We start from the raw sequence: 22763 nt of genomic DNA, 5'->3' as shown, positions 1-22763 counted from the left end.
TCCCTATGAAGTGGGCAGAACAGACAAGTGGCTGACCTTCCCAAAACATTCTTTTTTTTTTTTTTCCCCAGGTCAGAGAAACTCAAAGGGCAGATGTCAACCATGCACACAGGAAGAATCTGCTTTTCATCTGGCTATTAAAAAAAGAAAAAAAAAGCAACAAAAAAGAGGGAGGGAAAGTGTTCTTGGTGTGATCTATACAGGAATATAATATACATATGCACAAGCTCACACAGGCAGGGCACTGCCAAGACCATCTTGCCCAGTTAGATAGGGACTGGTCCAGGTTCCCTCCCGCCTTCAGTGTTGCTTTGGATGCATGAGGCTGAAGCACTAGGCACTGTGGTTCACCTTTTCCCAAAGGAAAAACAAAGAAGCCCCCCCCCAAAAAAAAAAACATACAAAGAAAAAAAAAATCATGGAATCCTTGAACACAGGTTGGAAGGGACCTCAAGGATCATCTGGTTCAACCTTTCTTGAGAAAAACACAGTCATCATTTCTCCTCAAACCTCTCTACTCCCATCTGTAGGGATGTAGTTCCCTACCGAAGGGGTTGGGAAAGGCCAATGAAGGATGAAAACAAAGGGCTGTCCACCTCACTCCAATGAGGCACTGCAGGGCTTGGCTGCCTTCACCTCCTGCCTTCTGCTCAGCCATGCAGCCAAAAAAGCATGAGATGGGGGTGGAGAAGTTGGTGCACACGAGTGGGGAAAAAAAATACCCATAACTCGAAACTCTAAAAAAAAAAATAACAAATGACACATCCAAAATCCACAGACTTTTGCACAAAGCAATAGTGGTTAATTGCAACCGTGAACCTCTCTACTGCAGCCCACGACAGGCTGCCAAGAAGGGATCTCACGTATCCAACCACTGGGAGTTGGCTGATGAAGTATAAGCCAGCTCCTCGCCCCATTTCCCCCACCACACACACACATGCACACCTCAAATGCTGTAACCACTATTTTTTTGTAGTCCCAGCTTTCCAGCATACAAAAAAGAAAACAAAAGTTGCCTGTATTCAGGCTTCCCCTGTTAAGGGGCACAACTCAAAAAATAAAATAGTTATGCTTCTGCCACAAATAAAGTGCAAAAACCAAGCTGTTTTTAGGTATACACATACACACACATGTGTGTGCACATATATATATCTGTATTAAATAAAAAAAAGAAAACATGGACAAAATTGTCCCGTCTTACATTTTTTTTTTTTGCAGCCAGACAAGGACTCCTGCATCCTGGCCAGCTCTCTCTGACCACCTCCACAAGACCTGTGTGGCTGCAAAATGCATCTAGCTCAGCCTGTCCATCTGCAACAACACAGGGACTCAACACCCCTCCCCATAATCTTCACTTTCCTTCAAGGCAGAGGAAAGGGAAGATGCAGTACCAGCACAGCACCTCAACCCTTGCTCAGTCTCCCCATAGAAATCAACACACACCTCATCTCCAAGCATCTCTGGATGCTTCCCAAGATGAAAGAATCACCAAAGCCACCAGAAGTGTGGCTCTCCCTGCAACACAGGCAGTTCATGATCAGTTTTAGAAGCAGAATCTATATTCTCTGCAAACTCCTTTAAGATGTATTTATTTAAAAAGAAATAAACCAACATGGCCCAGGGTCTATTTTGGTTAAGCTCAGCAGTTCTCAATGTGAAGGACTTCACACAACTGCCTTCCTGGTACTCCTGGGCTTGAGTGAGCCTGGCTGTGCGTGTTGTGACAGACTGTAGCGTGGGTAAAGAATTGCAGCTCGGCATGTTAGGGGCTCTCATGAAAAAAAATTAATAACACGATAATAATTACAAAAAAAAGATTGCAAGACCCCTTCAACCCCCCTCCCCTCTACATCTCTGCTAACCCCACACCATCCACATATATACAGCCCACCCAGAGATGGATGGGTACCAATCATCTGTACAAAAGGAGATCAAAACCACTTACAGAGGGAAATTAACCTCCTGTGCACTAGAAGCACTTTACAGCTTGCTAAGGTCTAACAGGGCACCGGAGAGGAGAGCAAATGCTGCAGCCTAAAGATCTGGTGGTGACCCCCGAGGAGCTGGGTTCCTCTCCTTCTCCGCTCTCCAACCTCTCTCCTCCCTTCAGCAGAGCGGTTTGCAGATGAAGGGGCGTGGGTGGAAACAGCCGAGGGTTGACCTCACCGCAGGCGGAGGAGAACAATTTCTAAGCAAGCTTTGGAAATGGCGATGGGATGGGAAGCTGGCGGCGCCGGCACTGCGGCCTCGCGACTGCGTCAACAGAGTCACGATGGCTTCTGGGAGTTGTTCATGTTCTGCAACGAGAGGAGAAGGACCAGGCTTAGAGGTTGTGCTTGGGTCGGACCCCATCCTGATAGCATCTTCTACGTGTACACCAACAGGGGACAGGGGGAGTAACAGAGCCACGGCACAGGTCACAAAAGCATCCACCACAGAGGACACTGTCCACTGAAGGAGAGAGCTGGGGGTGATGTGCTGACTTGTTAACCCCACCCTGTATCAAGTATCACCTGGCTTTAACCACAGCATGGGAATTTGGCAGAGATATCCCTAAAAACTCAGCAAAAATCAAGGCAACCTTCCCACCCCACTTGATCTGCACTTCTGAAGCTGCTCTTTGGTCCACAGGCAAGGTAACAGGGACCATGGCATTCATTCAAGGAGCCAAATTAAACATCTTGCCCTTACTCTCCTTGAGGGTGGGCAGTGTCCTCTCTTGCCTACCAAGGAGGTCACTGTTTTCCCATCCTTGGCACTGCCAAGAAGATGCCGTTCCTGCCAGCTCCATCAAGGAGCCAGCATAGGGACGAGCCATCAACAGCAGTACACCTGTTCCCTTGATGACATCCCATGAGGTTTCATGGCTGTAGAGCTGCTTCAGACAGCCCTCATGCAGGGTGGTGACAGTGGACACCCACCAGCATGTGGTGAGGGCCACAGCACCAGAAATAACCAGCAAAACACAAGCAAGACCAGCTCTGAAGGGAGTAGCTAGAGGGAAAGTATCACTAGAGGAGAAAACCAAGGGGAGATGATCACAAGGACATTTCCCAAATCACAAAACTACATGGAATGGGGTGGGGAAAAAAGGAGTTGGTAACAGCTAAGAAGGTTTCTCAATTGGTTTGCTGTTTGTTTTTTTTTTCTTTTCTTTGCTTTTACTACCAAAACTGCTTCTTACAAGCACCAGGAATCCTGGCCAGGCTACAAGGCAGCGCAGGCTGAGCTGTTCTCTCTGTTATCTAAGGAGACAGGAGGAAGGTTAGGAAAAGCCACATGCACCACAGGCATTTACCTTGGAAATATTAGTAAAGAGAAAACTTTGAGAAAGTGACAAACAGGTCTTCTTTAAGCATGAAAAGTGAAGGGGAGAAGAAGGGAGGGGATCAGGTTGTTATTAAAAAGTGCACTATAGATCACAAACCAAGCAAAAGGAACAGAAACCATCATACCAGGTAGTCCCACAACCCCAAAGCAGCTCAGTCCCACAACCAGGAGGACTCTGAGGCACACAGCCATGTGTCCAGCCTTACCACGTCCTCCTGGATGGGGATCAAGACCTCAACAGTGAGAGCTGATGCAACTAAGTGCCCACTGCCAACCACTGCCACTGCCAAGTCCCATGGTGCAAACTGGGAAAGAGGTACCTTCCACATTCCCTGACCCCAAACAGGTTGTGATGGGAAATGGTGAGGGACCAGATGCATACATGTACAAGACAATAGCCTCCAAGAGACGCAACAGAGTATAAGTGCTATCAAACCTTTGGTTTGTGGTGTCTTCATGGCTCCCTCAAAAGCAGGCTTTCAGTCCCACACTAGTAAGTGGAGAAAGTATCCCAGTATCTGGATATTTAAAACTTACTAGGATGGGTAACCATCACTGCCTGCTCCAGCAGAGCTCCTGTCTAGCAAAATCTCATGCAGCCATCTCCCAAAAATCAACATCAGTGTGTCTGCAGCATCCCAGCCAGAACTGAAGCATGCACTGCTTTTTATTACACCATGGACTGGAAAAAGGTGGATGGAAGAGCAAAGAAACAGAAATGCTTTCAGAGCAACCCTAGAAAACAGTAACTTCATCACAAGCTTTGTACCCAAGAACAGCAGCAAGACATGCAGGCCATGCTGAGCAACTCAACCTCTACATTCGCCCTGGAGCATGGGCATGATCTTCCCCAACTCATTGGCCAGCAAAGTCAAGTCTGATGTTCCTAACTTCCCCTTTTTCAAAAACATTTAGTCTAAAAGGGGAGGAAACACAGAACGTTCACCAGCTGTACAAGCAGGGCTGAGTTCTGGCCTGGCCAGTTTCTAACAAATCCCTCCCTCTCAACTCACAAAATGAGTCAGGACAGGGATGTATACATTCAAACTGGTCTACAGAGGACAAAATGATCCCTGGGTCAGTTCAGCCCCAACGTTTCACTGGTATTGAGAAGACATTTGAGAACAGCTCGACTGCTGCTCTCTTCACTTGATGTAGCATGAAGTCCAAAGGCTTCAAATTCATCCAGAAGCTGTCCTCTCCCTATTACACAGGAACTAACAGCAGTGAGCCAGAGTGTCAAAGTCTTGATAACTCATAATTAGTGCATTAAACATCTTTAGAGGAGGACAATATCCTTGTATCTACTCTGCTCAAGACATCTAGGCAGACTGTTCCCAAACTCCAGGTTTGCAGAACTGTAGATACCAGGATCCAGGATCAGTCCAGAAAATACATTCTCACTCCCACAGGCAATAAAAACCTGTTGGGATCTGAGGTCAGAACCTTCTCAGATATCCATTTAGTACCATCACTCAGAGAGTCAACTTGGAGCCCTCAAGAAGCACAGACCATGTGGGTCTATCACCCACAGTAACATGTGCTATTGTGGAGGAGAGAATTCCAAGAAAATCCAATAGCATCTCCCATCCCATGACTCTCCAAGCAGGAGGCATGGAATTTAGACATCAGTAGGGAGTCAAGTGGTAATAGGCTACATTTCTCAACAAAATGGGAACACTTATCAAGTTAAGATACTTAGGAATTGGACAAAGCAACATCTAGAGTCTCCTCTTTCCTGTCCTAGGACATATGCAAATCCCACACACAGAGAGAAATACTAATTCCAAGAAGTCCACACCCCAGCCAGGTTTCACAGCATCAACAAAACAACCATTGAGATGGCAAGAGACATGGAAAAGGGGTGAGAAGGAGAATAAGAGGCAAGAGGATACTTACAGGCATGCCTTCCCTAGTAAAGGCTGCAGAGAAACAGAGAGAAGGGAGAGAGAGGTGTCAGTAACGCCGCCTGAGACTGGCCAGAGGACACTGGACAGCAGCAAGGAGCACCCAGACAGTGAGAGCTTCCAAACTCAAAGCTGGCAAAGGGTTTGTTGCAAGAGTCAACCAGCCCAAGCATCACCACAAAAGCCAAGAGACAGATTGAGTTGTCCTACTTGGTGCTTGCTGGGGTGGGATGGCTCATGCAAAGCAGCCACCAAGCAGAGTGGTGGGAGAAGCACAGCAGCCTTCCTAACCTGCCCAGGACCTGGCCAAGGAGGGAGGAGAGGACACCAAAAAACACAGACAATGCAAAGATGAGTGGGAAAGACAGCAAGATCCAACAGGCAGGTGGTGGGAAGGGCAGCATGGTGAAAGGTCACCTATAAACCTATGCTGCTTCTCCAGTACCACCCCAGCTCCTTAATGAGCACAGGGAGCAGGTTTTTGTTCTCAGAGAAGCATCAGCAAGCAAAGGTTCTCTTTCTACATCCCTTCACAGGTGAAAGAGAGGACACATAAGCATCAGAGCAGCTACCCGCAAAGTTTCATCCAGGGCTGCAGAAGGCAACCAGATTCACCATGCCAAGAGGCTTCTACTCAGTTTTGGTCCATTTTGCCTATTGCTTCAGGAAGGAGGAGATGCCTCCAGCCAAAGATGAGTCTTGGCAGGTCATTCTTGAGGGAGGCACCAGAACATTTGCTTTATTGCAACATCCAGGTCCACACCAGAGACAAGAGCATCCAGGGGGAAGACACAAGCCCTTTGGTCTTGCCCACTCTAAAGAAGTGGCTCCTGAGGAGTTTGACACCATGATGTCAGATGGCAGAGGCACTAAATTACTGAAGCCTAGAGTTTGGGGAGGTGGGGGGATGGTAACGACGCTCTCAAAACCCAAGAGAGGATCAACAGCGACCCTTCACTGCGTATTCCCAAAGCCAACCCAAGGCAGGGAGGGGACAGCAGCCATGGGAGAAAGATGCATCTCAGAGAGAGCAGCACAGGTTTCAACAAGTGCGAGCTGTTCCTCAGCTTCATAGCGACAGGAGGACAACAAACAATAAACCAAGAATAACAATGAAACAAAACAAAACAAAACAAAAAAGAGTTCCAACTAACTTGTCCCGGCAGCTGCGTGGGCACTTCCTGAGGAACACAGCCTGGCAGGGTGGAAGAAACAGCCACATGCTCCTCAAAGCTGTTGATGCGAGGTTTTTTGGTGGGCTCTGGGCTTGCTAGAGGGGTAACGCTATTACGTCTCATGAGCGGGTTAGGTCCCTTCTTTGCTTCCTAAATTAAAGTGAGACAAAGGAAAAAAAGGGAAAAAAAGTAAATAAAAAAAAATAAATGAAAGAAGGTGACAGTTACAAAGGGATTAAAAAAAAAAAAGCAGATTGGTTTGTGTTTTGTTTCTTAAAGCAGCTTCTGCTTTTCCCCACAATTGCTGTCAATGTGCAAAGGATGCATTGAAAGGCTCCTGACACCAAAAATAAAACCCCTGGTGCAAAAACTTCAAGAACTCAGCATGATTTCCCAAGAAGGGGAGGAAAAAAAAATAACTAAAAAAAGGCCCTGCACTTAGAAATGAGACAGAGCCTCTGCTCACAAAAAAGTATATGTAGATTGCTCAAGAACTACAGCAATAATCGAAAGCCACGACTCTGCACAACAGAGATTGGTGCCCATCGGTCTCCTCCTCAAAGCTGGTCCCTCCAACTCAGAGAGAGGTGTGAAAGCAAGAAGAGGGAAGATGAGCCAGCCCGGGTTGATAAGGAAGATTTGGAAAGTGGAGACAGCAGCCAGCGAGGGTCAGCACCATGCCAAGCTCCAACTCAAGCAAGGTGGGATGGAGGGGCAGTGCCCACGCAGCAGAGCAGAGGGACCCAAGCGCTTTGCAGGTGTCTCGCTCCATCCTCCCCGCAGCAAACAGCCCTCCTGCCATCCCCAGTGAGGCTGGTGGAGGAGGTCACCGATGGCCTCCACTGTAGGGGGAAGGACCAGCTTCCCCCTTTCTATGGCAGCAGAAAGGGATTGGCAACTCAGATGCTGCCTTTGGGAAATGATTAATAGGAGATGTGGGCCAAAGGACAATGGTTCTGGCCATCCAACATCCAGTTGGGTTCCATCACCACTAAGCACAAGTTGGAAAGGTCCCAGAGGCTGGGACATGGGCACTGACAGGTTCCCTGGGGTCCCCCTTTGGGTGTCCCCCTGCTCTGGCCTCTGAGCTCCCAGTGGAGCACATGGCAGATGGACCTCATGTTACAGGAGTTTTCCTCTGCGAGGGGTCTTCCTCTGCGAGGGTTCTCCTCCCTGCAGTATCTCCAGCCCAGTGCCACCATCCCCACATGACAGAATATCATTCTGGTAGCCCCACAGAGCCATGACATGCCACAAAAAATCCCACAAAGGCAGGGTATGTTGGCCAAGGCATTGAGCCCAGGCTCTGACAGCCAGTATGGAGACCTAGGAGAAGTCACCTTCTCCGTTTGTGGCTCCATTCTCCACCTGGAATGCAGTGAATGACTGCACAGGTGAAAGTCAAAGACCACAAAGGAGCCTCCTCTGGGCCAGTTTTTATCTGGGCATACACACTGAGAAGCAGGCACATGCAACAGTTCTCTTCCCTTGGAAAAGCCTCAACTAGCCACATCTCTGCAAGAACCCACACGATGGTCCAGCTGTCCAGCAGCACTTCCAAGCAGTCCAGCTAAGCAATCCCCCCATACCCACCCCAGGGGTCCTCACTGCCAGCTGACCATAGGGGAAAGGAAGGGAACACCAAGGGATGGCTCTGAGGAAAAGCAACACTCACCTCTGGCCGTTCCCTGTGGGTGTTAACAGCTTCAATGTTCAGCGAGATGGACTCCACCCGACAGCCTGCGGAAGGAGACAGAGGCCATCAGCAAACCCAATAGGCACAGGATGCTATGAAGAGCTCCACCCTAGACCCCTTCTCTTCTCCCAGAGACAGCTCAAATTCAGGAGGACGTACAAGTTGAACCCCTTGGCATGTTTAGTAGAAAGGCTCCACTTACCATAGGCCATTGGGGTCAGCTTCAACACTGTGTGAAGAGGACATTTCAAGTAGGGCATTTCATCTGCAGAAAAAGCAAAGCCAGAGAGTTATCCGATCCCCTCTCCAAAAGCAAGCTCAGGTATCTTCCTCAATAGCTAAGGCTGTCTCAAACCATAGAGAAGCACGTTCCTGGCACTGCAGGGAATCCAATGCATTTCTTATCTCCTCTGACCTCCATCTAGCAACCCTCCTCCAGCAAGATCAATCCTCTCCCTGGGAGAGGGAGCTCACCTGCGCTCTTGTCCAGGAAGTATGCTAGGAGACAGCGCATAACAGCCTGATGACAGATCACAAGGACGTTTTCTTGTCTCTCCAGCTCCATGATGACTGGCTCCAGGCGCTGTACCAGATCTTGATAGGACTGAGACAGAAGAAGAGAAGGGAAATATGGCATTGATCAAGGAACCAAGGGCCTCACAAGATACCATGGTTGTCTTTGCTCATCTATTAATTTAATGCTTCTAATTAAATGAAAACAACATAATTACTGTTAAAACCAAGTAAAGTTCAACAAATTATCATCTTCATCTCCCAGTCAGAGGAGAAAGAAGCTATTTGCATCTGAGTTACAGATTTTTTTGAGGTAAGCAACAACTGCATAGGGGCTTTGAGCACAGTATCTCTCTGCAATCTCAGAATTTGATTTCCTACAGGATTTCTAAGTTCTAAGCTTCCTAAAAACCTCCAGGGTTTTGATCAACTTCGTAAAGAACCACAACAGGCAGTCAGAAGGAACCCCAGACACCCTGAGTAAGTGTCAGACACCCCCAGACACTGTCTTGGTAGACATGATGTCAAGAGGATGTCTCTGAAGATTTTACCCAAATGTCTATGGATGAGTTTTAATTTGGTGATAAAAAGCCAAATTCATAACTTGCAATATCATCCAGAGGTGTCAGTTCCCACCTCCTTGTGTCACAGCCCGAAAGCAGACTGCCAGGAACAGATATATCAACATTACCCTTAACGATTGACACTGATTGCTGGGGTAGGAATTATGTCTTTGGAAATGGAAGAAAAGGAAACTGGGGCAGCACAAGACTTGAGTGGATGTAATGGAGGAGGTTGGATTAGAAACCTCCAGAGCCCCCTTCCTATTAATTTGCTATAAAGTCAGTGGGACTCATTTGTAATAGTCACATCATTGAAGGTCTCCTTGCAGACCTACCTCCCCAGAAGGATAGCGGTAGTAATATTTATCCTGATCACGTAAAGCAAACTCCTCTGGATGCTGATCCCTGATTTCTTCGTATGTCATTTCTTCACACACACCCTGTCAGAACAGGACATCCATGAGGTTACTGAATATTCTCAAGCATCAGCACACCCAACAGGCAAAACCTTCTCCAAAGCTATTTTCTGTAACCCTCTGACTCCTCAGCTGCAGAACAGTTCCAAACAAGACCACATTTTTATCTGCTTATTCAAGCCAACATCTTGAAGCATAGTTGTGCATGCTGTAGCAGAAGTACCATCCTCTCCCACAGAAATAAAACCTCCACACAAAAGGTAGGATTTAGGCAAAAGAGAATAGGCTGGAGCTGTCATATTCTCTGCCAAGCAGCAACCAGCATGATCCAGCTGTACCTACTGCAAACAAATATACTTACAGCATCAATTTCATTGAGTGCCTTCCACTGCTCATAAGGTAGTTGGAGAGCTTCTGCTGTTTGGATTGTCCTCTTTAGTTGGCTGGTCCAGACTTTGAGGTCCTTCAGGTTCTGCTCCTCAACAAACTTGTTCAGTGCCAGTGCAAACTGTGGGACAAAAAAAAAAAAAAAAAAAAAAAGAGAGGTTGATTCCTGATTTACAGCTTCTCAGTAAATGTTGCCTTCTCCATGTCCTTTTCTAGGACCTTTTTTGCCTTCCAGAGGCAAAAAAAGCCTTCTGCTCTGAGATACAGAGCAGCCACATATTCATTGATCCCTAAAAGGATTACAAGAACATAAAAAACTGCAGAGGCAGAAGTGGCAACCTATTGTCATCAAGGAGCAACATCAGCATCTGAGAAAAAGCACTGTGTTCTGGGCTTTCATACAATGCTGTTGAAGATCCATGGCCACCACAGCTCTGCTTTTTTTGTTAGAGCTAAACTGATGTATTATGTAGTCCTTGATAGTAGTCATAACTCAGATGACTCTGTTTACACTTTGAAAACTCTGGCAAGCCAAAATAGCTACCAACCCTTCCTGAATATTGTGTCTTTGGAGAGTCAAGCAGTGAGCAATCTGAAAGCACACAAAGTTGGCTATCCCTACCAGGCAGCAGTCCTGCCTATGAAAGGTCTGAATCAACTCAATGAAGATACTCATACCCCTCTCTCCTTACTTCTAACTACATGCATCATTAATTGCTGAAAAGTCTTCTTTTGAGACCAAGACCAGCCTTATATACATAGGTTGGGGAAAGTTTTGAGCAGCCTGGTCTAGTGGAAGCTGTTCCTGCGCATGGCAAGGGGGCTGGAACTTGATCTTTAAGATTCCATCCAACCCAAATCATTCTATGATTCTATGATCCTCTGAGCAACCCAGCTGTCATCAAATACCCTTTTAACCCAATGCATAGCACCACACCTAGAAGCCGTAGGGAAATATTTCCTTCTCCCTCACCTTCTTGCCCCTGTTGGAGAGGCCTGAGTCACCTCCAATCTTCCCCTTGAGGTTGAAATCGCTTTCACCATGCCGACAGAGATAAATTGTGCGAGGTTGGACATGGATGTTCATCAGGTAGTAAACAATCCTGCTCTGGATATGGTCCTGAACCTTGTTGACCAGGAACCGTCGGCCAACATCAATGACTTTGATGAAAGAAAGCTCCCTAAGACAAGGACAGCAAGGATGAGAGAGATGTCCGTGGGGAAAACAGAAAGAAAAAAACCACCATCCTTGACAAACAGCCTTGTGAGGTATCTCAGTCAACATAATCACCTAGCTAAAAGGATTTCCTGCAGGCTATTTTTGACAGGAAGCCAACAGGTAACAGCGATTCATGGAGAGCTAAGTAACACCAGTGTAATCTCCAGTCCTCCTTGCAGCAGTAAAGAAGATTAAACAAGACTAGGAGGGAGCACGTTTCTCCCCAGGACAGAGCTCAGCAAGTCTGAGATTATCTGTGCAGGGCACATGGACGTATCTGTGAGCAGAGGAACGGCTGGGAGGTGCCTACATGGTCATGCAGGACATCAAAGGTCTTCCCAGGGCACACAACTAGGCAGAAACCATAGGGCTTGCTCAGCCTCATGGTTTGTGCTTGTTCAAGCAATGCCTTCTTTTAATGGAGCCAAGCATCTCAGAGACACTCAAACAGAACTGCTTTGCCCAAAACTTTGTATTTAGACCTGCAGAGCCAGCATATGTGAGCACAGAAAAACCTTAGAAGATTTTGGTGTGGGGTTCCCTGGCACATGATTTTCAAGGAAGAATAAGAATTCATGATGGGGCTTGTCCTCCCATTATTCTAGCACAGCCATGTGTTTGAAGACTAAGTGGAACACAGCCCCATACTGCATTACCACCTCTCCTGTGAGAAGAAAAGCATCCACTCAAACCAGTTCAGAACTCAGAGCAGCCTCTTACCTGTCATAATCATCAGGGTCGAGTGGCTGGTAGCTGGCCTGATAACAATTAATCCTCTTCATGAAGTCCTCCATGGCATCAGTCGAATTGCAGTCCCGGTAATCAGGGCTGGACAATTTTACTTCCTGCAACAGAGGAAAAAAATAAAAGCCACACAAGGAGAGGTTAGGAAGCTTTCCAAGCTGGAACTTGCTAATCTCAAATTTCAAACTTCTGCCAAGATCCAGCTTTTGGCTGAGCCACTTTTCTGTCTTCTCATCAGTGATGGCTGCAAAGAAGTAAATTAGACTCCAGACTAAACAAAAGGTGAGAAAATATGGCATAAACCATTGCATGACCAGTATAGAAGCATATTGGTCAGCTCCCATTCTAGCAACACTTCAGGTAGCGACTCATTACCCAACACAGTGTTTAAACAGCTTTTTTATGACTAAGGAAAAGCATCAGGTTTAAACAGTTCAAGCTGACGATGGAAAGTGTGCAAGCTTAGGCAAGATGCTTGTCCCTGGTTTTTTGAGTGAATTATTAGGTTGCTGATATCTTATTACTGGCCTTTTTCTGTATTTTCCCCTCTCCCCTGTCCATCTAAGAAGGAGAGTGATAGATTGGTAGCAGTGTTCCTCATCAGTAAAATCACAAGCTACTCTAAACCCAACGGGATAACCCAACAAGCAACATGCAGAGCAGCATCCCAGGCCCACAGCGTATTTTCCACACTGATGCCAGACATAATTTCTCTGCAGCACCCTATGAAGCAAAAATTAGCTCAGCTAGCTTGTTTTCTGCTCCTTCAAGCATTAGTTTCCCAACAAATGGATTGAATCCTAAAAAAAAAAAAAAAAAATCCAGCTTCAGGGCATTGCAGATAGGAAAAAGATGGAGCAAACTGAGCATTTTTTTATCATCATGGAAAAGGCTGTGTGCAAACTCCCAAAAATCTGGTTACGGGACCCCAACTCCCAGCAAAAGCCATGCTTCAGCCCCCATCTCAGCATCCTTTGTGGAGCCCATTCCAGGGGAAGAACAAAACCTTTTTCACAGACTTCAGGTATCCTGCAATGCATTCCCAGACACCACAAAATGGCTTGCAAAGTTCAGATGTACAACTGCAGATAAGGCTGGAGCAGAGCCCAGTGGAGAAAAGGACGCTTTCATTCAAGTTCTTTGTGCCTAGGTAGAACAATTAAGGTCTACTTGCCCCAGCCAAGCCTAACAGGCAAAGGAGTTCTGTTGGTGGGAAATCAAAGATCCAGAAGCTCCCAAAGAAGCTGAGAATCACAGAATAATTTAGGTTGAAAAAGGCCTTGAAGTTAAGTGCCTTGATCAATCTAGCACAGCAAAGTCCACTCATAAACTGCATCTCTAAGCGTCACATCTACATCAAGGAGAGAGGCAAGGTTTTATGCTGCTCTCCCAGCCAAGACTTCTTCTAGTGACAAGAAAACTCTAAGATGAGCTGCTATTCTTCTCCAAGAAGAGCTCAGTAGATTTTGGGAAACTGCATGTGGCTGAAGACACCAAATCTAACTGTTCACTGATGAGATTTAAATCCCTAACCGCAACCATCACTTCCAAAAAGTGTAACTTTGCAGGGAGTCACCAAAGCATCCCAAACACTTGGGATGTCAACTTAGACATCAACAGAGACACAGGTAGTGTGTTTCTGCGGGAAAAGGCTACAACTTTTATTGTCGCTACTTACAGGTGGCCCTGGAAGACAAAAGCTCCTTTCCTATCCCAGGACAAACAGATCACAAAAAGATAAAAACCTCCTAATCCTCAACCAGCTCTGGCAAGATGTTCAGACAAGAGACCAGCTGAGTGCTGATGGGAAATCCCACACAGGAGAAAACAGAAGCAACACACTTACCATAACATTGGTGGCAACTACTGTGGGATCATTGCAGATAGATTCAATGAAGAACACCTGTGAAGCGAAGCAAAGCTAATCTGAAAACCACCAATTTAGCTTTGTAACATTCAACCAAGTTCCTTGATCAAACCGAACCTCTTCCCTCCATGACCAGAGAGCTCCCCTCTGACCCACTCTCATCCTTTCCTTCTCGGGACTGGGAATGAGGGAAGAGTTTCACATTTTTAATCAAACCCAGCAGAAAAATTTCCTTTACACAGGAGCACAGCAAGAACAATGTATTTGTGAAAGAAGATACTCCAACAGTACAGTGTGGACTACACAGCACAGGCAGCAGCTCAGTAGTACCAACCTTGAACCCATTTTCTTTGGCAAAGTTTAGGATCATCCCTCTTCTCTCCCGCGTGGTATTGGTGGCATCAAATACCTTTAAAAGCAAAGACAGTGATTAGCACCAGGAGTGTCTGGTTTCTTTTCCTCAGAGAAGGAACAACAGAGTGAACAAGGGACAGTGACTTCAGGACCAGGACCTGCCAAACCCCTTCAGAACATCTTCAAGCTTACCGCAATCTGTCCAGCCTCCTCCGTCAGGTACAGCTTGACATCCCTCAAGGCAGCCATGGCACATTGCCTGAAAAAAGGGAGACACACATGGTCCTGATGTCCTCAGAGATGACGGTGACAGTTAGCCCACAGACAACAAAAGAAGGCAGGTGCGGCAATTTCTCCTCACCATCACCACCCCTCCCCAGGAACATCCAGGAAAGACACCCCCAGTCTGCCAAAAACACAAGGACCATGCGTACTGAGCAGCATGCTGGTCTTAATGGCAGAGGCAATGGTAGATAAGGAAGCAAAGGCCAAACCTCATGGCAGACCTTTTACCCTACATCACCGAGCCTGAAGGTGAACTGATGGAAGATGCCTTGGTGACCCTGAAGCTAGCAAGCCCATAAAGCTTCAGTTTTCAGCTCTTGACACCCAAGTCAGACCCTACTTGGGCAGGCAGCAAAAATTCAAGCTAGAGCCCAACTTTTCTGTTCGTCACCTCCCAAACAAGCAGAGTAACCATGCTGGCAGGCATTGTCTTCACCACCCAAGTGAGAACATGGATGCAGCACCTACACTTACCTCCTGACTTTCATGGCCTCCTCATTGTCAGGGCGGAAGAAGTCATAGGAGCTGTAGTGCTTCACTGCCTCACGGCGATACTCTCCCACATTGAAAACTGTGTGGGGAAGGTAAAGAACATTAAAATCGGGAGCTGAGGTCATCACTAGACTCAGCTGTGCTGTTTCTGCAGATAACTCCTTCTAGCAATGGGCCAAGAAGTCACATCCTTATATCAAAAGACACAAGGACATCACAAGGTACTACAAAAACACAAGGACCCTGGACTGCAGCAGAAGTGATAGGAGCAATATATGGCCCATAGGATCTCCCACCCCTCAAGGCACTGAGCTCCTAGGGCAGTTCCCACAGACCAGACCTCATTCTTATCTAGGTAGCCAGTGAAAGCCTCACCTTTTGTTGGGACACCTATCCAGTTGAGGTAGCGAGTCAGCTTCTTAGAGATGTAAGTCTTCCCACGGGCCGGGAGGCCAACCATCACTATCACAGTGGGGGAGTTGGCAAGCTGCGGCCCACAGGCTAAGAAGAGAAACAACAGAGCAGTGGTCAATCCTCCAGCTCATCTTGTATCAACCCTACAAGGTGCTCCTTCTCGACCCAGCCTTTGCACAAGTCCTTCACCAGCTATGCTATCTGCTCACCATCATCTCTGCAGTGTCTCCTTTGCAGCCCCCTCATGAAGCTAACAACCACAACCGTGAGCAATTTTTGCAACAGGATCTGCTGAATGACCATATGTTACAGCAGAGGGCTTTTTGAGTGTCTCCATGGCTGTCCACCAGGGAGACACAGCTGTCCCAACTAAGCCATGCTGATCCAAATTCACCCTGGTGCCACCCAAACTGAGAGACAGAAGTCACAGACTGACAGTCACAGCAAGAACACCCAGATGACTGCAAAGTGGACAAGGAACCAGCAGCTGCCCAAGGCTCCTTGCAGAACCTCTGTGCCTCCATTTCCCCATTTGGTAAAAAATAGGTCTAACACAACCTCCCATTCTCGTGGTTTGGCTAATTCCATGAAAACTAGAGGGTGGCCAAGGACTTTGATCCAGTTATTGCAGCAGTACACTTCAGACATGGCTGCTGTGCTGAGGTCTGCATCAAGAACTTTGTGCACAGGAAGTTCCAAAATTGTGTGCTGGCTTTTTAGTTGATACAGGTGCAAATGCAACCAGCTGTTTCTTTTGAAGACAAGGAGGACACCAGGACTGCAGAACCACTAGCATTTAACAGCATATATATTGTGACTTCTTATCCTTTTTTTCCTCATAAACCTGTTTCAAATTGGGGTTTTGTTGTTGTTGCAAAAAGGGTCCACGTCAGACAACTGGAAATAAATCCAGAGGCATCATCTAGTGATGTCTTGGCAAGGATGAAGAAGAACCCCTTTCCAATTCACCAGAACTGCATGGCCAAAAGGGAGAAAAATCAGTTGCTGGGCTCTCCCTCCATAAATCCTTTAGAAGTAAATTCCTGGCTCAGTTTGAAGGAAATTGCTGAGGTTGCAGGACTGGGAATGCAGTTTGGGATTTTTTTTTAGTCCTCCATAGCTCAGTCCCAGCACCATAGCATGCATCTGGACCATCTGGACCACATGAACGATGCAATGTGGCAGCATCCCTTTCCCATGACAGCATCCCTCATCCCTCTTCTCATGGGAGCATCCCTCTTCCACATCTCATTCCTGCTCCTCTCCAAGGTTTTGCCCTGCAGAACCACTTCTCACATGGTGTTGCACACATGAAAGGCCAAGGCACAAAGCCAAGAGCTTTAAATATGGGAAACGAAGATCTTAACAATGCTCAATGGAATTTGGATTAGCCAGCCTGCCTTCCATTCCTGACACAACAAGAGCCCCAATCAGCAAGACCCTCCAGGGGATTTCTCACCCACCTTTCAATCCACCCAGGCAGGCCAGAGACCTCACAGGAAAGGAATGCAGGGAGTGAGTGGCTGGTGGCAGAGCCATAAAACCACAGCTTAATTACGGTCTGGGTGGAGAGCTCTGGCTGCCCATCCCAGCTGCCCGCAGGTGGGACCAGTCGATTTGGGGATGCCAGGGGCTTCTCAGGGATAGAAACAGAGTGGTAGGTTGGGGTCAGTTATTCTCAGTGGAGATCTGGGAAGGGCAAAGAAACTATCTTCTAGGAAATGGAATTAAGGCCATGAGGAAGAGTTATGATGGTGGTACCTAGGAGGGCAGAGAAGAGGTTGGCTGCCTTGCCAAAGCAGACCTAGCAGGCAAGAGATGAGAAAACTACTTAAAAGTGATTTTTTTTTAAATTTGTTTGTTTGGGGTTTTTTGTTCTAAATATTCCACATTCCTCAGGCTGGAGCTGCCCTCACACTCCTCCCTTTGTGTGAACTGCATCCCCTCCCTGCCTCATGCCGCATTTCAAAAGCCTGGGCCAGCTCCCACTGATTCCAGCAGCAAGTGCTGTCTCTGTGTGCTGGGGCACCAAAAGTGCAGCATTTCCAGAAAAAATATTCATTTATTCTCTAGCAGTCTCACATCCTCAACCAACCCATGGGTACAGGCCTTTTTTTTTTTTTTGTGCAAAAAAGTCAACCACGTAACAAATGAAAGAAATAATACCTGAGTAAAGAAACTCCTTCTTTCCCCACCTGCCAGTGGACAAAGGATCTCAAAGAGCAAAACCAGTAGGATATGGGGCCACAGGGGACAACGACAGGTACTGTTTGTTTCCCCTTGGCTCCAGACAGCTGAAATGGTCCCAGAGATGACACTCATGCCACCTCCAAAGGGTTAAACACCTGTATTTGAGCAGCCTACCCACAGTTTAGTTTGCTGCCAAAGGAAAAGATTCTTGAACCATGAAAAAGCATCTGTTTACAAATCTGGGAAGTACTTCCCAAAACACCACGTGCACCTTTTTATCAGGAACCTGAGCCCAATCTCAGCTAAATCACAAAAGCCTCCGGAAAACTTTGCATGAGGGATGTAAGCGAAACCAGTGTTTTGCTCTCAGAGCTTCACAAAGCCCCAATTCATCATTTCTTTTCACCACTGCTGGGAATCTATCAGGAATTTCAGTGCATATTCATTACTCATTATCTCTCCAGGTAAGCCAAGGTCAGGACTTTCAAAAAGGTGCAGTCACGACTCTTCACTTGTGCCTTCTGTCTGCTAGAAAGCTGGTGTTAGTGTGCTTTTATGTTCACCAGAGCAGGTAGAAGGGAAAAAAAAAGGAAGGAAATTTGCTCCTATAAAATGCTGGATAAAATAAACCCCTCCCCATTTCAGGCATTTTACTATCTTCTTGTAAGAAGCATTCCTCTGCTCCCCCTGCTCTCGTAAGCCCACTCCACTCATTTCACATTAGTCTCACATTCCCCTTTTCCAGCTTCTTCCCATTGCAATTCCCAGACACCTTCACAGATGCACCAGGAGGGCATTTCTGTGCATTGCGCATGCACAGGCGTGTTGGACCTGCCGATGTACCAGTTCTGGTCCTGCATGCACATCACCAGTGTATTTTCACATCCCACCTGAAGAGATGGGAGAAAAGCAGCAGCAGCAGCCCCTTTTCCTTCTCCAGCAAACTGCACCCGAGCCCCCTCCCCTCGCCTGGCTCTGCCCATTCAGTCGCCTGCGACGACTTGACTTTCCCAGCCCCTACGTGAGAGACGTGCAGCTTGACAGCAATTGAATGGATCGCCATCAAAAGGCCAGATGAAGGCATCACCCCGATTCCATTCCAGCCTCCTACTGACGAAGAAGCGTACAATCGGGCTAATTACCGCAAGAAGAAGCCAGGCAGGATGCTCCTAGGGATGCTATCTCTCCCTCTTCCACCTCCAGGGACCACATCACCCTCACTTCTCTTGTCACACCTCCATTCCCACCCAGCTTTGTGGCTCTGCTGAGGAATTAATAGCACCCCAAGTTTAAAATAGCCACCTTGGGTTTAAAAAAAAAAAAAATTTCAAAAAGCCTAATACCGAATAACCTAAAAACCTAATAAAGCTCCTCCCATAGTACAAAGTGAACGGTGCCCAGCACAGCTTGTTCCCACCCCAGGACAAAATAATTAGAAGCCACATTACAGTATTAATGAGCCCCTCAGTCTCTTAATATATTAAAGTGTATTAGTTTTCTGCTCTGCCAAGGGAGGGAACCCTCTCCTCTGAGAAACCAGTTGGCTAAAGCAGCAAGAAGCACAGGGAGGGTCCATGTACACGAGGGGATTCCTTTTAAAGGTGCCTGTCCTTGAGGGAAAAAAAAAAAAAATCAAATCAAACCCATACATCTGCAGAGCATGAAGCCAGGAGACATTTCAAACCCCACCGCTAAAAAGGAAAGCCCTGTGGCAATCCAGATGTTCCTCAAGCCATTTCCTCTGCCGTTTCTGCTGCAGAGCTGCTTTTGCGTGTGCAAACATCTGCTCTAGGGCTCAGACATCCCTTGCTGCCTGCCTGACCCATACCCACAGGGGGACAACACGTGGCAAATTCACAAGAGATTCATTTTAGCATTTGTTTTTTTTTTTTAAGGAGGAGCTTTCCAGCCAATGGAAATAAAATATCCAAAGCGCCTTTCAAACACGACTGCTCCAGAAACACATCGGAAAGGCTGATTCACCCAACTACCTAAGCCACTGCCATCCCTTTGCCAGGCTGTGAAATGCCACCTCCTCACTCCCGCCCGCCCCAGTCCTGGCTCTCTGCAGCCCCATATCGGCACATTCCTGCGACGCTGAGTTGGGAGTTACACGAGGTTGCACAAGTGGCAGGTTGTCAGTGTAGCTGTTGGGCGAGTTAAAAGAGCGGCCTCTTGAGCTTTAGTACTGTGCTATGATTCATGAGTTGGTTTATAGTAACACTGGCATGACCCAAGCGTTTGCTTTTATGATTAATTTATTTTATATATATATATATATGTATATATATATATATATATATATATATATATGTATATATATATATATATAAAAGTGCAGAGATTGGTTTTAAGCCCCAAAAACGCTTCAGAGCTTGGAAAAAAAGGGGAAACATTGGAGAAGTTTCAGCATCAATTTTGGCCCTCCCCTCCACTTGCCTCCCAGCTCGTAGAACCGGTGATGCTGGAAGAGACCTTTGAGATCAAGTCCAGCCACTCACCTAGAGTTCATAATCTCACCGCTGCTACCTAGCTACTACCACTAAACCACCTCCCAAGGCACCACAACCACGCATCTCTTAAATCTCTCCAGGGACGGGGACTTCACCACCTCCCGGAGCAGCCTGTTCCAATACTTGATAACCCTTTCCGTGAGGAAGTTTTCTTTAATATCCCAAGCACAGCATAGGGTAAAGTGCAAACGGTTGGTGGTTTTCCTTCCAAATCCACTGACTTCAGGCAGCCTCCCCCCAAAAATAAATAAATCTCAGAGCAAGGTGCCATAACTCCTCAGAAATCCCATCTGAGCTGGTACCCCGGTGTTGAAGCGTGCAACCTGCTCACTTCCCTTTTAATCCCAGGGCTGGAGGCGGATGGAAATTGGGACACGCGTGTCCCAGCGCCTCTCTGCATCCTCCGCTCCACGGCGCTCATGTGATGGTTGCACCTTCCTCCAGCTCCAGGGCTGGAAGTGAGTCACGCGATGGGATGGGGTGGGATGCGGACACGGGGACGATGCTGGAGGAGGATGGGGGGAGGGAGGAGGGGATGCTGCATGGATATTATGCGAAAGGGAGTTGCAAAGAGCCTCCCCCACCGGCGTGCGCAAAAGGAGGAAGGGGGGAAGCTGCTTCCATCCCACCCAGCCCAGCCCACCCCGCGGCGATGCTGCGGTGCCCGTACTCACAGCGGCGGGGCAGCGCCGGCCGGTTGTCATTGGGAAGCCAAATCTTCTGGATGCGGCTTTGCGTCAGCTCCATGGGCATTTTTAAAAGCAAGGTCTTTTTGCGCTCTGCGTCCACCTTGAAGCGTTTGCGGGGTTGAGGGAGAAGGGGGGAAAAAAACGGGGGGGGGGGGGGGGGGGGGGGGGGGGGGAAGGAGGGAAAAAAATATATATAATAAAAATAAAAAAGAGGTTTTGTTGCAGTGGCCGGTTAGGGGGGAGGTTTGAAGAAGCGGCTTTCGGATGCTGCTGGTAATCTCTTTAATGCTTCACGGCAGAAGAGGGGGAGGAGTAGAAGGAAGAGGAGGGCCGGGGCTTGAGGGCACAAAGCCGGCAGGAAGGGCGCAAAAGCCGCGACGGCGTGTGCTTGGTAAGGAGCAAGAGGGCGAATTCTGCCGCTAGTTTTGGTGTCGATCTGAATGCAAATGAAAAAACAAAAAAATCCCTTTTAGTTTGAAAAAAAGAAAAAGAAAAAGGAGGAAAATCTGAATGTGGGGCAGCCGGGGAAGGGCTGGCCCTGCCTGGTTCTGTCTGCTGCAGGGAAGCGACGCTGCTGGTGCTGCTGGCAATGGTGGCTGTAGCCCTGCTTGCTCTGCCCTCGCTCTGCCCGCGATGTGCCGGCTCCGGCGCCGCCGCCTATTTCTAGCCCACCGGGGCCGGCCGGCGCCCGGCCGCTCCCGCCCTCCGGGGAGGAGGGAGGAGGAGGGATGTGTGAAGTGTGATGTGTGGTGGGGGTGTGGGGCTCGGCTGGGCTCGGCCCGCGCTGCCGCCTGCCGCCAGTCCCCCCGCACTGCAGCGGGGACAAAGGAGGCGCCGCGCAGCCCGCGGAGGCTTTGTTCTGGTGGGGGGGCTGGGGAGACACACATCGGGACATGAGAGCAGCATGGAGGCAGCGATGGGGTGTGCGGAGTTGAGGAAGTGAGTGACTGTGTACGACGTTGCCGAAATGCAAGGAATAAAGTAAAACGGGTTGGAAGTAAAATATTAAAAGTTGGAGTACTTTAAATAATATAATAAAAATTATAAATAATAGAATATCAAACTAAAAATTAAAAATAAAAATAACAGAATAACAAAGAATAAAATTAAGAAGGCCATAAAGGGAAAATAAAATTTAAAATATAAAAATTTAAAATAATAAATTGAAATTAAAAAAAAAATAGGAAAAGAAAAAATATACACACACGCCAAAAAAAAGGAAAATAAAACCGAAAAGGGGTGGGAGAAATAAAAAAAAAAAAAAAAGTAAACTGGACTAAATAAAAATAGAGAGAAAATCAAAATTCACTAAAATAAATAATAAAAAATTAAAACAATAAGACCCCCAAAATTCAACACTAGCCCTTCCCCCCCACGCCCTCCCAATAACCTAGCACTAACCCCAAGTAAACCCCGGTGGCTCGGGGTGGGCTCCGACAGGGCGCCCCTCGCCCCCCCGCCCTGGGCCCCTCTCCACGGCTCGTCCCGGGCCGGGGGGCAGCGGGGGCCGGGGTCTGCGCTCCGGCACGTCGCTCACGTCGCACCCGACTGCGCCGAGTCGGGACGGGCCGCCCCCCCCGGAGGGGATGCTCCGGTTGCGGCTCCGCCTCCGCCCGCCACCGCCCTGCTCCGCGGGCGCGCAAAACGTCCGGGGTGCGGTTTGTACACACACCACACACATACCCCCCCCCCGCCTGCAGCGCTTCCCTTGAAACCGGCTCCGGGGGGCTGCAGAGCAGTGACAGCGCTGGGGATGCTCCACAGGGAAGAGCCGCGCGATTTTTCAGTTGTGTTAATTTATTATTTACCATTTTATTATTTTTTATTACTTCTGTTGGTTGGGGTTTGGGGTGTTCTTTTGTTGTTTTGGTTTTTTTTGTTGTTTGTTTGTTTTTTTAGTTTTTATTTTCTAGTTGAAAACGCCCCTGCTTACTCCAGTGGCGTTGGACTAAATGAACTTTAAAGATCCTTTCCAACCCAAACTATTCTATGATTCTATGATTTTTGTG

General features: G+C 47.6%; 1 protein-coding gene across 3 annotated transcripts; it reads right to left on the bottom strand.

Annotated features, from left to right (window-relative positions):
- Positions 1-1867: 1867 nt before the first annotated feature.
- On the bottom strand, positions 1868-20851 carry PFKFB3 (6-phosphofructo-2-kinase/fructose-2,6-biphosphatase 3). 3 transcript variants are annotated; one of them, XM_054399569.1, is made up of 16 exons: positions 20740-20851; positions 15324-15449; positions 14931-15027; positions 14364-14430; positions 14152-14226; positions 13797-13853; positions 11927-12051; positions 10961-11168; positions 9962-10108; positions 9520-9624; positions 8583-8712; positions 8311-8373; positions 8088-8152; positions 6392-6562; positions 5230-5252; positions 3295-3349 (listed from the first exon to the last, which is right to left on the bottom strand). In XM_054399569.1, the coding sequence occupies exons 1-16, from the start codon at positions 20816-20818 to the stop codon at positions 3295-3297; spliced, it is 1593 nt and encodes a 530-aa protein (XP_054255544.1). In that variant the 5' UTR covers positions 20819-20851. The 3 variants fall into 3 exon arrangements, with proteins under 3 accessions (XP_054255545.1, XP_054255544.1, XP_054255543.1); XM_054399570.1 differs by lacking the exons at positions 3295-3349; positions 5230-5252 and adding an exon at positions 1868-2297; XM_054399568.1 differs by lacking the exon at positions 3295-3349 and having other exon boundaries at positions 5226-5252; positions 20743-20818.
- Between the last annotated feature and the right edge of the window lie 1912 nt (positions 20852-22763).

This window comes from Indicator indicator, chromosome 3 (assembly GCF_027791375.1).
Source record: "Indicator indicator isolate 239-I01 chromosome 3, UM_Iind_1.1, whole genome shotgun sequence".
Taxonomy (NCBI): Eukaryota; Metazoa; Chordata; class Aves; order Piciformes; family Indicatoridae; genus Indicator; species Indicator indicator.
The sequence above is the reverse complement of the archived record's forward strand: the minus strand, read 5'-3'. Positions and strand labels throughout refer to the sequence as shown.

What these genes read in the sequence shown, in the direction of transcription:
- PFKFB3 (XM_054399569.1), bottom strand. Translation starts at nt 20,818, where the DNA reads ATGCCCATGGAGCTGACGCAAAGCCGCATCCAGAAGATTTGGCTTCCC. An exon ending in TAGTTGCCACCAATGTTATG is followed by an intron (nt 12,052 to 13,796) that starts GTAAGTGTGTTG and finishes CCTCTGTTGCAG; the next exon opens with GAAGTAAAATTGTCCAGCCC. An exon ending in CCCACAGGGAACGGCCAGAG is followed by an intron (nt 6,563 to 8,087) that starts GTGAGTGTTGCT and finishes ACTTTAATTTAG; the next exon opens with GAAGCAAAGAAGGGACCTAA.